General features: G+C 46.4%; 1 protein-coding gene across 2 annotated transcripts in view; it reads right to left on the bottom strand.

Annotated features, from left to right (window-relative positions):
* Nucleotides 1-10,483, bottom strand: part of cass (apoptosis inhibitor cassowary) — a 38,381-nt gene extending 27,898 nt beyond the window's left edge. Inside the window, exons 1-4 of one of the 2 annotated variants that reach the window (XM_065450340.1) lie at nt 10,284-10,483; nt 9,802-9,963; nt 4,485-4,802; nt 2,083-2,313 (exon numbers count right to left, since the gene is read on the bottom strand). In XM_065450340.1, the coding sequence (XP_065306412.1) occupies nt 2,083-2,313; nt 4,485-4,802; nt 9,802-9,963; nt 10,284-10,352 (780 nt within the window). In that variant the 5' untranslated portion in view covers nt 10,353-10,483. The remainder of the gene's footprint in view (nt 1-2,082; nt 2,314-4,484; nt 4,803-9,801; nt 9,964-10,283) is intronic. The other variant, XM_065450339.1, reaches the window with a different exon arrangement.
* Between the last annotated feature and the right edge of the window lie 3,561 nt (nt 10,484-14,044).

The raw sequence follows: 14,044 nt of genomic DNA, 5'->3' as shown, positions 1-14,044 counted from the left end.
CTGAGCAACCACGGCGGGTCTGCTGCAAAGGCGTGCATAACATTATTGCTTGTGGCCCCACTGTGGACATCTACCACACTGACTACTGATGAGGCTTCCTAGGTGAGGCACTGCCAACAGCAGACTCAAAATCACCTTTCGGTGACAGCAGGCACCTCTGCCCTTGCGTTGGAAAACAAGGCTGCATGAATACACGAAAATGGCACTCAACGCAGCACCATGAATTTCAAAAGTAGGATACTATTTTAATGAGTTAGCAATTATATGGGCAGCCCAAGCATACTTCTGCCGTCACCGTAATGTTCCGTATAAAGTATGAGGGTGATAACATTGTCCCTGTGTGCTGTATGTGCTAGTGAAAGCGTGCGAGGTTGAGCCGATGATGGCAGCTCAACCTCGTCCGTGCAAGGAAGGAAAGCAGGGAGCAAGCGTGCAGTTTTCCGTCACGTGTAATGCACTGGAGGGAGTGGAAGGAGGGGGCTTTCTACTCTGGCAGCCGCGTGGGCCCTATCTTGAAAGCGATCCGAGTTGGGACGGAGTCTAGGCATCTAGGTGCACTGAGGACCGATAGCTTCGTGTGCGCTGTGTTCCAGCCGCGTTGTTCGCACTTATGAGGGCGGCAGCATGAAGGTCAATTTGCTCACTCCTGTTGCTGCGCTTCCTCCCTCCAGTGTCTTGACAGCGAGTTTCCACGATTGTCGCGCGAGACATGTTCATGTTTGCTTGTGTGTGCAACACTACGCTTGTTAATTTAATTAGTAAGCAAATGTTCACAAGTCTACACGGCCGATAGAGCTACCATCCTTACTTCACATAGCTGTCTACTAATTTGCTATTGCAACCAGTACTTCGTCTTTCGGGCGAAACTGTGTGACTTCTTTTCATATTTGGGCTGTTCTGGTGAAAACATTTTTTATAGGAATTTGCTAGGTTCAGTCTTTCTTTTGTTTATTTAGAATGCAATGGGGTGCTTCTTTAACCCTTTCAGGGTCAATGACGTATATGCACGGCGCCATGAACAAGTGCAAAATGGTTAATGCCGTATATTTACAGCGCCGTCTGTGCGTTTAAAAGGCGCACCAATTTCCAAACTTTTTATTTCCTGGCATGTGCTGCTACTATGTGGGAATACTGGGGAATTTTTTTCTCACGCCTACCTCTCTCTGTTTTCATTGCATAGTTTGTTTTAGAGCTAGTTCATTCCAGCGCATCTGTATACTACCACTCACGCATTGGTGCCCGGGCGGGGCGAGTGGAGGTTTGGCTTTTGTTCCGCATGCGGTTTCAGTTTCTTGCGCTTGCAAAACTGACAGCTACCTCGTCACTAATGGCTCAAAGGGCGACCACCTGTTTCTTACTGTTTAGAGCTGGTTCTTTTCAATGCACATCTCACACTCAAATGCCAGTTCCTTGCAATATGACGCTTTTAGTGTCCCGACTAAAGAGTCGCAGTAAAGAAGAACTCAACTTGGTTGCCACCTTTTGATAGAACCAATGAGGTTCTGGCCAAAGCTTGAAAGGAAACAGGTCAAAATATGCGCCAACAACAAGCACAGGCAAAGCGACGCGTGCACTCCGCCACGTGGAAGCCCGGAGTGCATGAGCAATATCTAGAAGGATGATGCTTGACACATGATACAAGGGGCCTTTAAAAAGCTATGCAAGGCGGCATCCAACATTGTTTTGAAATGAATACATCATGCAAAATGACCGGTAACTCATTGATTCAAGGAAAAATGATTCATGTTAGTCAGTTGGGAAGTCTATTATAGTCATTATGTTGTTATAGCAAGGTTTAAATTCATTAACTTTTTATGGCTTATGTTACAACACAACCACAGTGCATTTTTCCCACTGGGATGGCATTCAGGAGCAGAAGCATGGTGCTTGAAACCAATACCTGTTCCTATATGTTGGACGCTTTGGACCGTATAAACACTTTGTGCAACGTAACTGGCTTGTCTACTGCTGCTGCTCTGCCACATCACAGCATGCTGGGAGCGAGAGGGTCTGCCCTCGGAGGGATCAAAACCAGGACAGCGCCCCGGACATTGAACCTGACAACACAGAAACCCTGCTCACCGAGAAGTAGGGCAAAGCCTGCCGTATGCACTGGACAAGCTTTGCAAGGGCCTCAACCCGGGAGGCTGTATCGCCTGCCCCTGCGGTTTCCCCAAGCGGCTTGCCCAGGTCGGCCTGCTCTGCGGCCAAGTCCACAAGTGCCTGCTGACCCGGAATAGTTTTGGCCAGCTTCAGCCCTGACAGCAGCTGCATCAGGCTCGTGAACTCCTGGCCTGTCACATCCTGCATCACCTGAGCATGCAACAAAGACATGCACGCTTTTTGAGAGGGCAACAGGCCTGCTATGCACTGAATAAAAAGATATAAAGTTCAGTTAGACTCGCAAGCTAAACTCGTGGAGCAGCAAATATGTGGTATTTACTGACAATGGACATTAGGCATGGAAGAAAAGTATGAATAAGCAAAAATATTTTTGATAGTAATCCCTTGAAATTGTCACACAGGAACTCAACATTATAGATGGTAGTGTCTGACTGGGTCTACTTAATAAAACCTACCGATGCTATTAATCCACAGCTATTCTGTAGCGCCAGGGTGTGTGCCGAGGTTGAAGGATCACATGAGCTCAAGTACATTTTAACGCGATAGCGTTAAGGAGCTCGTGTCGCAGAAAAGCCGGTGTCGTCGGCGTCGGGTGTCGGCGTCGGCGGCGTTGACCGTGAGCGATAAATCACGGCAGGCGCTTCATAAATAAAAAGCAACTTCCAAGATTGGCCCGGTGGGAATCGAACAAGGGTCTCCGGAGTGTGAGACGGAGGCGCTACCACTCAGCCACGAGTTCGATGCTTCCAAGCGGTGCAAACGCGCCTCTAGTGAATGCGGTGTTGCCTTCGAAACGAGCCGTGGAAAGTTATACTGCGGTGTATATCGGTAATTATGAACATGTAACGTACAGAAGTCACAATTACACGAGTTGCGAAGTGCGTTTCCGCTGCATTTCTTCTGCGCTTTCCGCACACGCAAAGCCATCTTGCGGCAAACACAGAAGACCCCCTCCTCTCAATGTACGGCGCTGCCCCAACAGGCGGCGCGCCGCACGCGCATTGGGACCGCTGCCAGGCGCGTCGCGGGACTCCCTCTCCCCTGACGACGCTTCGCCGTGCTCCCGGTTTAGATTACTATCTATCTCTCCGCCCGTGCCGATCACGACGTTTGGCTGGCGTAGACCGTTTCCCCTCCGAGACACCGAGTTCTTTGGTTCGTTCCGTTCGCTCAGGCGCATGTTTCGTTGACGCGCCGAACGCTGCGTTGCTCGACGCTCACCGCGTGATAGGTGGGCGCTAAGTCCGATGCGGGGCGCATCGTAAGTGATCGCTGTGCCGTAGCGCATTGTCTTATACCCCTTGGCGGGTCGACGGGAACGCCGTCGCGTCCCACTCTTGAAGGCGAAGCTTAAGCGTCCTCCAATTTTTTTTGCGGTCTAATATTTAATCCGGGAGTGTGGCTCATGCTTTATTGCAAGACAGAATTTCCAGCGAAAACTAAAACACAAGACTGCTTAACCCTTTGACGGTTTTCGCCATACATGTACAGCGGCGGTTTTCTGTTCCACAAGGTCTTTGCTGTACGAGTACGGTTTCGACTTTCCGTTTGTAATTTTGCGCCATAATGACGATGCACGCTCACTGGGAGGTGCTGCCACCTCTTAGGACTTACAAGAAGCGTTTGAAATTTGCGCGATAATTGCGGGAGATAAACATAACTGACTCCTAGCTTCAGCGTGTCGCGCAGACTGCGGCAACACCCTTTTTGCGGTTTCGGTTTCGCCGCGTGATCGCAACGAAGGCGCGCGAAACGCCATTTTTCTCTTTGTCAGCACTCTCTTGCAGATGCGGTGAAAGTTGATTTCTATCTTGATTGGCGCTGCTCTTAGCTTGTTTATAACCGCCGCTCGCGAGGTATTCTCGCTCTCAGCGGCAACACGCTTTGACGGTTTCGGTTCCGCCGCAACGGAGGCGTGCGAAACGCGATTTTTATCTTTGTCGGCACGCTATCGCAGAAGCGGCGGAAGCTGATTTCTATCTTGATTGGCACTGCTCTTAGCTCGTTTATCACCGCCGCTCATGAGGTATTCTCGCTCTCTGCGGCTGTTCGGGGACTCGTGTTTCAAGGAGTACACACTCTGAAATACTATTGAACATTTTGCAGTTTTGAGTGATGCCGACACCAAAATACTGTTCTTAATTTTTTTTTTACTATTTATTCCCGACTTTATACATCTTGTACATTCAAGATCCGCAATAAAGTAATTTGACCACCTGGGAAAGTTTTCTTCAAAATAATTCGACCCTCAAAGGGTTCAAATTTGACAGAAACAAAACCAGCAAGGGATAAGCGTAACAACGACGAGTGAGTAGGGGTAAGAGGGGGGGGGGGGAATGCAAGGGAATGTCTCAGTTTACCTTGCAGCACTCCTGAAAGAGGAATTCCTCAACCTCTTTGGTGAGCACATCGACACCCATGGAAGGCAGCTTGGTGCAGAGGAATTTGATTGCCCGCTCCCGCACCAAGTCCTCCCCAGCCACCACTTGGGAGAACACTCCGCCGAGGGTGCCCCGAGCATCGAGCTTGACGAGAGTCACCAGCGAGTGCTGAATCACCACCAACTCCGTGTGGTCTTCTGTCAGCAACAGCTGGGCCAGCACGTCGGCTATCTTTGGCACATACTCCTTGCTGTCCTTGCAAAAGCTTGGCAAGTCCTTGATGGCCTGCTTTCGAATCTGCAGATTCGAAATTGGTCTTGATAACAAGTTTTCTTGAAGCAAGCACAAGTAAGCCCTGAGTGCATCGAGCAAGTTATCTCAAGTGGGGACAGAACAAAAACACTTATCAATTCTGCACAAGTTTAAAGAGTATCAGATGATTCTTGAGAACTATCAGGCATGATTAGGCATACTGCTGCTGAGCATGAGGGTAGCAGTTTCAATTCTAGAATACATTAGCTTCATTAAAATGGAAGTCGAATGCGAAAGCACTTGTGCATTGTGACTTTACCCTTCCAGAAACCTTGCAGTGTTTGTTTCGTGACAAGAAACAACTTGGATTGAAAGGGTTGCACTCCGCTACCGGAACTCAAATTGTCCACAATCAGCGAGGAAGTGTGACGCAGCACATGCCATCAAACAGCGCTTCGCCACCGGAACTCAAATTGTCCACTATCAGCGAGGCAGTGTGATGCAGCACATGCCATCAAACAGCGCTCGAGAGACAGAACTAAGATTTATTGCGTCACATATGAAAGGGCAGCCAGAAACTGGGTCAATGCAGTGTGGTTAGCTGCATTCAAGAGACCCTGAAATGATTTTGACGATTTTTTACAAACGACCTGAGCCGTTAGGGTAGGTCCTTTTGATAATTAATTAACACATCTAATAGTTCCACGTAAAGTTTGTAATTTATTATAAGGTTTCAAAAATGTACATAGCTACCGATCGCAGCACGCCACTTGGCTGAGTTTTCAGCTGCCCCTGACCAGGTGAAGTGAGGTAACCCGACGGTGCCAGTAGGGCGAGCTATCCGACTGGATGCCCAGGGTGCACCATTGATAATTTTTCCAACTTTATGGCGAACAAATGTGGTTCATAATACTTAGAACGTTAGTTAATTTGCTTCTATAAAAAAAAGTTTTATCACCACACTCCAGACTTCCGGTACACGGCAAGTGTTGTCTGTGTTGTCTGCTTGTGTTACAACGTGTTCCGTGTTGACAAGAGCTCTGCGGTCAGTGTTGGTCTCGATCTTTCTTCTCGCGAGCACCATGGTTCGTCCTTGTTACGTTGTGGGCTGAAAACGTACCGACTTGCAATACGTCAACCTGCGACATCATGTCCCTCTGCAAGGCAGCAGATGAGTCGTCCCTTTATGACAGAGGATTACTACTACAATAGCGTTTTGCATTTCCGGTATTCGGATAAAGGCATGTGCAAACAGACTGGGCCCGGGCGTTTCACGGGATGAATGGAGGCACAAAGCTCAACCAAACATAGAACTAACATAGCAGTAACGAAATGCATTTTACTTTGCTGCCAAATGTAAAATATTTTACATATGGTTGCAGCAATATTACCTTTTTATTTGGCTAGTTATGCTCTGTGCCACCAGGTGGCTGGACCACGCAGACCGATCAGGACGCTCACGTACGTCTACACTAAAGCTCCTTCATTACAGCAATAGTGGCATGTAGGGGCTTTAGTTTATGCCTCCACTCACCCGTCGAAACGCCCAACTCGCCTGTGGTTACCAGAATACCTGACACGCTCGGTGCTGCGACAGAATGCTCACAACGCATGCTGCTTCGATAGCTCTCACTTAGGATCGACTGCCAGGCAGCTAAGTTGGAGAGGTTTCGCATGCTGGCTCCAAGACAACCGGAAGTAGACGACACGACATCCCATGATGATGCAGAGCCAGTGAAGGCAGAGCTTGAGGAGTTGAGAAAAAATGCATGGCTATAGGGGAGGGTAACTTGTAATCATCTGTAGCTCTCTTAATATGAGACACTTCACACAAATTGTGGCGCAAATGATTTACTGTAGCTGTACCCTACGCATCTACAACATATGTCCGGACTTTTCAGGGACCCTTTAACAAGTCAAAATGAAGTGTGTGCCTATCAGGAACAGGACATGCTGACAACTGCAAAGGCCCGTTGCCACAGACTTTGTTTGTTGACGCCATCGATAATATTTTGGCATGTGATGCTTGCCTCCATTCCAGCGGAGCAAGGTCATTACATAATGTGGACATGGTGTTTCCCTGCTGGTTGCAGTCAGCATGAGCTTCACAAGCAAAATGAGCACAGAACTACAAGCTATCAAAACTAACAAAACGTCAGAGCATGGGACATACGGGGCTGAGAGAAAACAAAACTTTTCGGCGACCCACAGCATCACAAAGGTGAATGTCAACTAATTCTTTGCAAGGATCAAATAGAAGTGGACAAGCAGCATTTGCTGCCATGATAAAATGAGACGTAATCGTTTCTTCTTTTTTTTTTTTAGTGGTTGACTACTACTGACAATTATAATGAGGCAGTGTGACATCGGGCTAGTACATGACAAAATGAGATGTAATCGTTTTTTTTGTGGTTGACTACTACTGACAATTATAATGATGCAGTGTGACATCGGGCTAGTACTTGAATCCTTATTCAGTTGCAAACTGTGCCCTACACTTACCAAGTTTTCTTGCTTACTGAATTCTCTGCGCTCTGTTTTCAGTAAAAGTGACCCCTTAAACATTTTCAAGCATTAATCTACCATCTCCACTTGACTTAATTGCCTTTAGTTTCCATTTCCACAACATGACCTCCAAAAACTTCTACGCTGTAGGCACCGCCTTGATCTCAAAGGTTAAGGCGTAGAGCTTCTGAACATTCAGTGTTATGTTGTCATTTTCGATGCACAGTAATAGTTTCGGTAGAAAAATATTATCTTTACAACCCTTCCGTGCCACAAAATTCTGCATAGAGACAGTTCAAAATTTTGCAGCAGTAGGCCTTTAAAGGCAATGGAGAAACTTAAAGCTGATACAGCATTGAAAACGACACTAGAAACATGATGCAGTGAAACTTAGGGGTGTGCTAACACTGCTGTCTGCCACGTAGTCAGAGATTAGCTGTGCAGAAGACCAAATAAGTTGGTAATGTTTATGGAAGATAGCAGATGCTAGTAGCTTCTTCTTCATTATCTGTTCTGTTTGCACTGACCTCCATCAAGGCTACAAATAAAAATTAAACCCACTTTTTCTTCAAGAAGTTGTCTGTTATACCTTATTACCTTTTTAAAGAATTCTCATGGTGAAAAGCAACGCTCTCTCTGCACAAATGAGTGGAACAACGGAACAGCAGCGGTCCTGTGGTGGCATGCGAGATGATTTTCTTTTTTTTTTTTTTGCCGGTTAAAACTGCTGTTAAGATGTGCGGTAAAGAGGCATGTTTCGAAGATCGCAAGTCCAAAAGTGTTAAGTGCACTTACAGCTATAAGAACACGTGGAACAACTGCTAAGGCCGATGTAAAAATGTGATATTTTTTGAAGACACAGCAAGACAGCCAGGATGTAACCCATTTGCTCCTGATCAGCACCAGTTTGAGTTTGATAAATCACATCTACTATGACCTAGTGAGCTCTCTCAAACACGACCATTCGTGCTAGGATGGACTAACACAGTGGTGAGATGAGCTATGCCTCCCTGAACGACAAGCGCGAGGCTAAAATGAGCTCCGATTGCATCATGTGTTGCACAACAATGACGCTATCTGCGTACGTGACACATGCATGATCAAGTAATGGCTAGTTTCCTTCACACAACCTGAAAGCAAAGTGCAAGACCTTTATTTACGCATGAGAAAGCTTACGTCTTTTAACCCATGATACAGATAGGGGTCTTCCAACAGTCTAAGCTTGCAATTGTGCTTGCTCCTTATTTGTAGTGTGCCCGCTGTAATCAAAGATGGTGGGTGCCAATTGGCATCCCTCTGTCTTGCTGCCAGAGACTCATTTCTGAACCCTGTGTGTAGACCCCTGTGTGTAGAACCGAGAAAGTGTGACATTTCTGCATAAAGGTGCACACTTGTAGGCTTATAACTCCTTATGAGCGCAGGTTTGACTTTGATGGATTACACATACAATAGCTGAGTGAGATCTTTCTAATGAGACAACTCCTGCTTGGATTGACAAATGTACTGCCATGCTGTGCATGTCTGAATGGCGAGCCAGAGGCTAAATTTAACTCTGATTGTGTCATGTGTGATGCGACAACGGCGCCACCTGTGCATGCGAGCCATGTATGACTAAGCAATGGCTTCTTTTCTCAATGTAACAATACCAAAGTAAGGCCTGTGGGTAGCACAGTGGCAAATATACAAGTGATAATAGGATTACAGGTTTTCGTTACACATGGTTTTAGCTAGTGATCCCCTCCAACTGATTTTAAATATATTTCACATTAAAAAAAAGGCAATGGGGCATCATAATAATAAACTGTTAGTATCATCAGGGCACATTTCATGTTCCCCTATCTTGTGTGTCCCTTTTCTATACAGGATTACGCTTTCCAGCTAATCTCTGCCCTTTACAGACTTGAAGGATGCTGCAGTCAAAGCTGCACATTTTGTCAAAGCCTAGAGACCTGGACAAGTACATACTGTGATGAGTGCACATTGCAGTGAGTGTCATTAGAAGTCTATCTCAGTCTGTGCACATGGCAATAACATCTAGGCACACTCGCTTGATCGGCCCTGAACCCCTTTCCACTTGGCAGACACATAAGTTGTGCATCTGCTTTGCATGTCCTTTATCACATGCTGTAGAATGTCAGAGGTTGACAACCTTGCGCAAGACCAATCATGTAATACTTATGTAGGTTTTTTTTTTGTTACATATGTGTCGGCAACACAACCAAAAGCGACTGTCCCACATGTGGATACGATTGCCTTATTGTAACCGGTTTTATTATTTTCTTTGAATCATTTCTAAACTTTGCAATCGGAACTAGAGATGCATACGTCACACAATACTGAATACATCATTTCACGAGTAGGTAGTGATCACACTAAATTAGAGGTGCACGTTCGGTCCACTGCCTTATATGCTGTTTAGCGAAACGAGTATTATTAGAAACACTGCAGATCGAGAAACGTATGACGACGACGCTTTCACGCACGGTTTTACGCAGATCGCATATATGCCCGGTAAGCAACGAACGAAGAAATCACTTACGGCAACATCAGCATCTTCGCATAAATCCAACTGGGCGTCAATGGCCTTCTCAGACAAATGCGGGAAGCTTTTGAAAAAGCGGGCGATGAACTGCGATGCCAGGCGTTTCTCGCTCGGCGTACCTTTGACGGATTCCAAAATGACTAAGTAGTCGCTCTCATGCTGCAAAAAAGGAAAATAAACAAGAAAGCCAGCAGGGTAAGAAAGTTGGAAAGTTAAGCTTGACAACATCTCGATGGCAATAACGAGTAGAGACGGGCTAACGCACATCGGCGCACGCCACCTCAGAATGCCAGTGAAAGAGACATGCGTACACCTAAAATTTACTTTTCGAAATGAGCGCGGCTCTTCTATTCGGTGTCACGCACGAAATTTCAGCAGGAGCTGACAGCAGATGCTCGCAATACCGGCGTTTTCGTTTGAGTAGGCCTAGGAGCTGCAGCCGCGCATAGGATCTACCATTCATACCGAGACGGTCTCACCTCGGAAACCTTGTCCCCTGCTGACGCGAGGACGTCGTATTTTTTGTACAGAAGGTCCACTTTATCCATCTTAGTCGGCTGTAACGCAAAACGTCAGGGAAAGAGAGCAAAAAGTCACATTAAAATCGCGAAACGTGTTTAGCGCGATCAAGTGTAGACCGCTTCGCTAAACAACATGGCCGAATATTTTGAGCGATGAAATCGGTGATAGAAATCGCAGCTCTCTACCGTAGCAAGTCAGTACTGAAGAAAATCAGTAGAAATTGGAATTGTAAGAAATAATTTCTTACTTTTTCAAGCCTAACAAAGCTTCAAGGCTTTGCTTATAAAACAATTTACGCCATCTATGTGGCTTCGAAACTACGGTGCGTAGTAAACTAAACGATAATTTAACATTAGGAAGTGTCGGCCTCTGGCGGCGTGAATGCAATGCTCTTAAAATTTGGCGCTCGCGGCACCGGTCCTAGGTTATTGTTCAAGCATGGTTACAGCGTACCTATATAGAAGGGTGGGCCCCTTGTAGCAGAAAATGGCGTTGACGTCGGCGTCCAGCGTAGCACGTCGTTTCGGCAAATAGAGCTTGAGTACACTTTGAATACTCGTAAATTGGTTGTCAGTAGACGATTGATGGGTAATGGTTTCAGTTATGTCTTCTTCTACTGCTTCCTCTAATGCTGGTTGGTGCATTAAGCTTCGCCATCAGGTGTGGAGCGAGATAGCATTTAAAGATCCCTGACTGCTTCTTACACTTCCGGGCCACTGCAGCTTTTACGTAACCGTAATTTTTACCGGGAAACGCTATGCACGAAGGTGAGATTTCTATTTGAAACGCGGCCTCATGCGTGGGCCGCGATGCGTCGGACGCGAGCGCCATCTAGAGATGTTTGCAAGCATGTTTGCAAGGCATCGGGCGCGCGACCCTCTCCTCCCCGTAGTAGCGATCCTCTCCTCCTCGCGGTGCTTTCCTCCTCGATTCTCCTTGCCCGCCGGCCGCGCGCGCTGCGCACGGCACGCTTTTTCTCCTGGGCTCCTGTGGACGGGCCGCAGCATTTTATAGAGGCGCGATATTTTGGACCAGTTGCACTCCCAGTGGTGAAGAAAATTTTGAGAAATGGTGATAACAGCATCGATAATGCTGAAGGCAACATTTACGATGAGGCTGGTTTTTTTCCTTAAAGCCGTATGAACGGAGTACACCGATGGAGAAGTAGCTTTGAGGCGAGTTCCGTACTAAGATGATGATGAAATGTTTTAGTTTGTGCGTCTGATCTAGTATTGCTTGTGGCACATCCCTCTGTGTGTGGCTTAAGTGAAATTCTTAGAGCTCTGTTTCAATGTCGCGATGTGAGGTATAGAAAATGTCACGTCACCTAAGCAAGGTCGGAAGCGGACCAAAACATGTCCAGCCGTGTATGATTAGCAAAGTTAACTAATGATTGAATAGGGATTGTATTAAGATGAATTAAGGTGTATTAAGGAGGATCAAGGTGTATTAAGGTCAAGGAAGGTGGATTAGGGCGAATTATGGAGGATTAGGGTGAATTAAGGTGAATGAAGGAGGATTATGGTGGATTAAGGAGGATGAAGGTGGATTAGGGTGAAACGCGCCGCAGCGTTAAAGATTCCTGTCTGCAGAATATTTGCTGCGTTATTATATCATGACCACAATCATGATTGATTGCTCAATCTTCGTAATCAAAGCGCATTGATGCAATGACTTCGGCTAGTGTAAAATCAATGGAAAAAGTTTTCCCACAGAACAAAACCATAAAAAGGTGGTTTTAAAACATTCGGCCTCCGCCTAGATGTCGATATCAACAGCAAGCGTGCGCGATCATGTGAACACCCCCTACACATTGTCTGTATCCGTGAGAAAACCAAATAATAATCGTTGCCCGCTAGTGCGCGCGTGGAAGGGCAATTCAGAGCAAATTCCAAAAATACAAGACGTCCTTAGGTATCACCTAAGAGACGCGAATGCGACAGCCTTGTGGAGCCAACTTTAATTCACCTTAATCCTCCTCCATCAACACTAATCGGTCTTAATCCTCTTTCATCAACCCTAATTATCTTAATCCACCCTAATCGACATTAATCCTCCTTCATCCACTTTAATAACCCTAATCCTCCTTAATATTCACTCATGCATATTAATCCTGCTTTATACACCCTAATCCACCATTAATCCACCATGATTGGTCTTAATGCTCCTTCATTAACCCTAATCGGCCCTAATCCACCCTCATAGACCTCAATCCACCCTAATATTCCTTTATCCGCCCGAATCCGCCCTAGTCCTCCTCAATACATTTTAATCCTTGTTCATGCAACTTAATCCATATTAATCCTCCTTAATCCACCATAACCCACCTTAATGAATCAATAATGAACTTGGCTAATCATTGATCTCTTATACACGGACGGACATGCTTTGGGTCGCCTCTGGCCGTCCTGGGTCACGTGACATTTTCTGTACACAACGCGGCCTTGTTACCGATCTAAAGGCTTTGCCATAGAAATTAAATAAGAAAAACGCAATGTGGACTAACTAGCGCTCATTACCTGCAATACCACAGGTATACTTGCCACTAATTTTTTCAGGGCCTGCATGCGTTGTATGACTGACGCACACATCGACGTAAGCCGAAAATAACAGCCCCTTTACAAGCCGCTATTTCAACTTTCAGTAAAACAGGCAACGGATCCTAACAATCGCGAAAAGTGAAATCGAGGTTGTATCTTCAGACATAAATTTTCACAGGCCGGAAGAATGCAAAAAAATGCAGCATTAGGGGATGATTTGATACGAGCAATAAGAAAGACGCCTCACCTCGCAAACAACATTGTTCTTTGTCGGAACAAAGTTTTTCGGCCAATGTTATGCAGCCATTGCTTCCTGCGCAAGCCGTCACGCTTTCCTTGTGGTATCATAAAGACTGCATAACCATCTCAGGCTTCTTGCTGCAGTTATATGCGCAACAGCACGGCATAGCACTAGCACAGAGAGCAGGAAACACAGCGTACAATGTTCGCTACGCTAAGCTAAAGCGCCGATCCAGCCGAGCTGAGGAGAAAAATGGCGCGGACGAAAAAGAAAAAGAGAAGCAAAGCGCAACATCCGCACATTTCCAAGGGCAACGGCAGGGAGACGTCAAGCATACCGTCAAGCATACCGATCTTCTTAAAGGCAAATATAGCGTGTGCAGTTTGTTTCACACTAAGGGGAAAACTCGGAACGTATTGCGTCGTGATGCGGCAAGCAATGGAGTCGTGCGGCGGCAGCAGCTCGAGCAGGCGCACACGCTTGAGGGGCGGTGTCGTGATCTGCGTCGTCTGCTGCGGCGGCGCGCGCTGGCCGCATTTTCGGGAAGCGTGGTACTGTCAGGGGCAGTGCACCGATTTCATCGGTACTGCGGGAACTGAGCTGATATTCTTTACTAAACGTTGTGCGTCGCCACACTCTGATCCTTCATTGGCGATAATGGAGTTCCACAAACTTCTTTTGACAACATGGTTCATTTGTTCTTTCGAAAGGCCGGAGTACTGAGCGTGTGCACGTATATTTCTTCACTGTGTGTGCTACCGTAATGAGCAGCGACAAAACGCACCAAGATGTGCGCGCAACGTGCTCAGTCTTTGTTTGACTCGAAAGGAAAACAAAGCACTCAACAGTGGGAATCGAATACGGTGAAACAAACGGACACGATTAAATGAACGTTTTAGGTTCAGACAATGAGCTGGAAGTGATTTTTCTCGACAAT

This window comes from Dermacentor albipictus, chromosome 3, assembly GCF_038994185.2.
Source record: "Dermacentor albipictus isolate Rhodes 1998 colony chromosome 3, USDA_Dalb.pri_finalv2, whole genome shotgun sequence".
Lineage (NCBI taxonomy): Eukaryota > Metazoa > Arthropoda > Arachnida > Ixodida > Ixodidae > Dermacentor > Dermacentor albipictus.
This window is presented reverse-complemented; position numbering and strand designations above follow the sequence as displayed.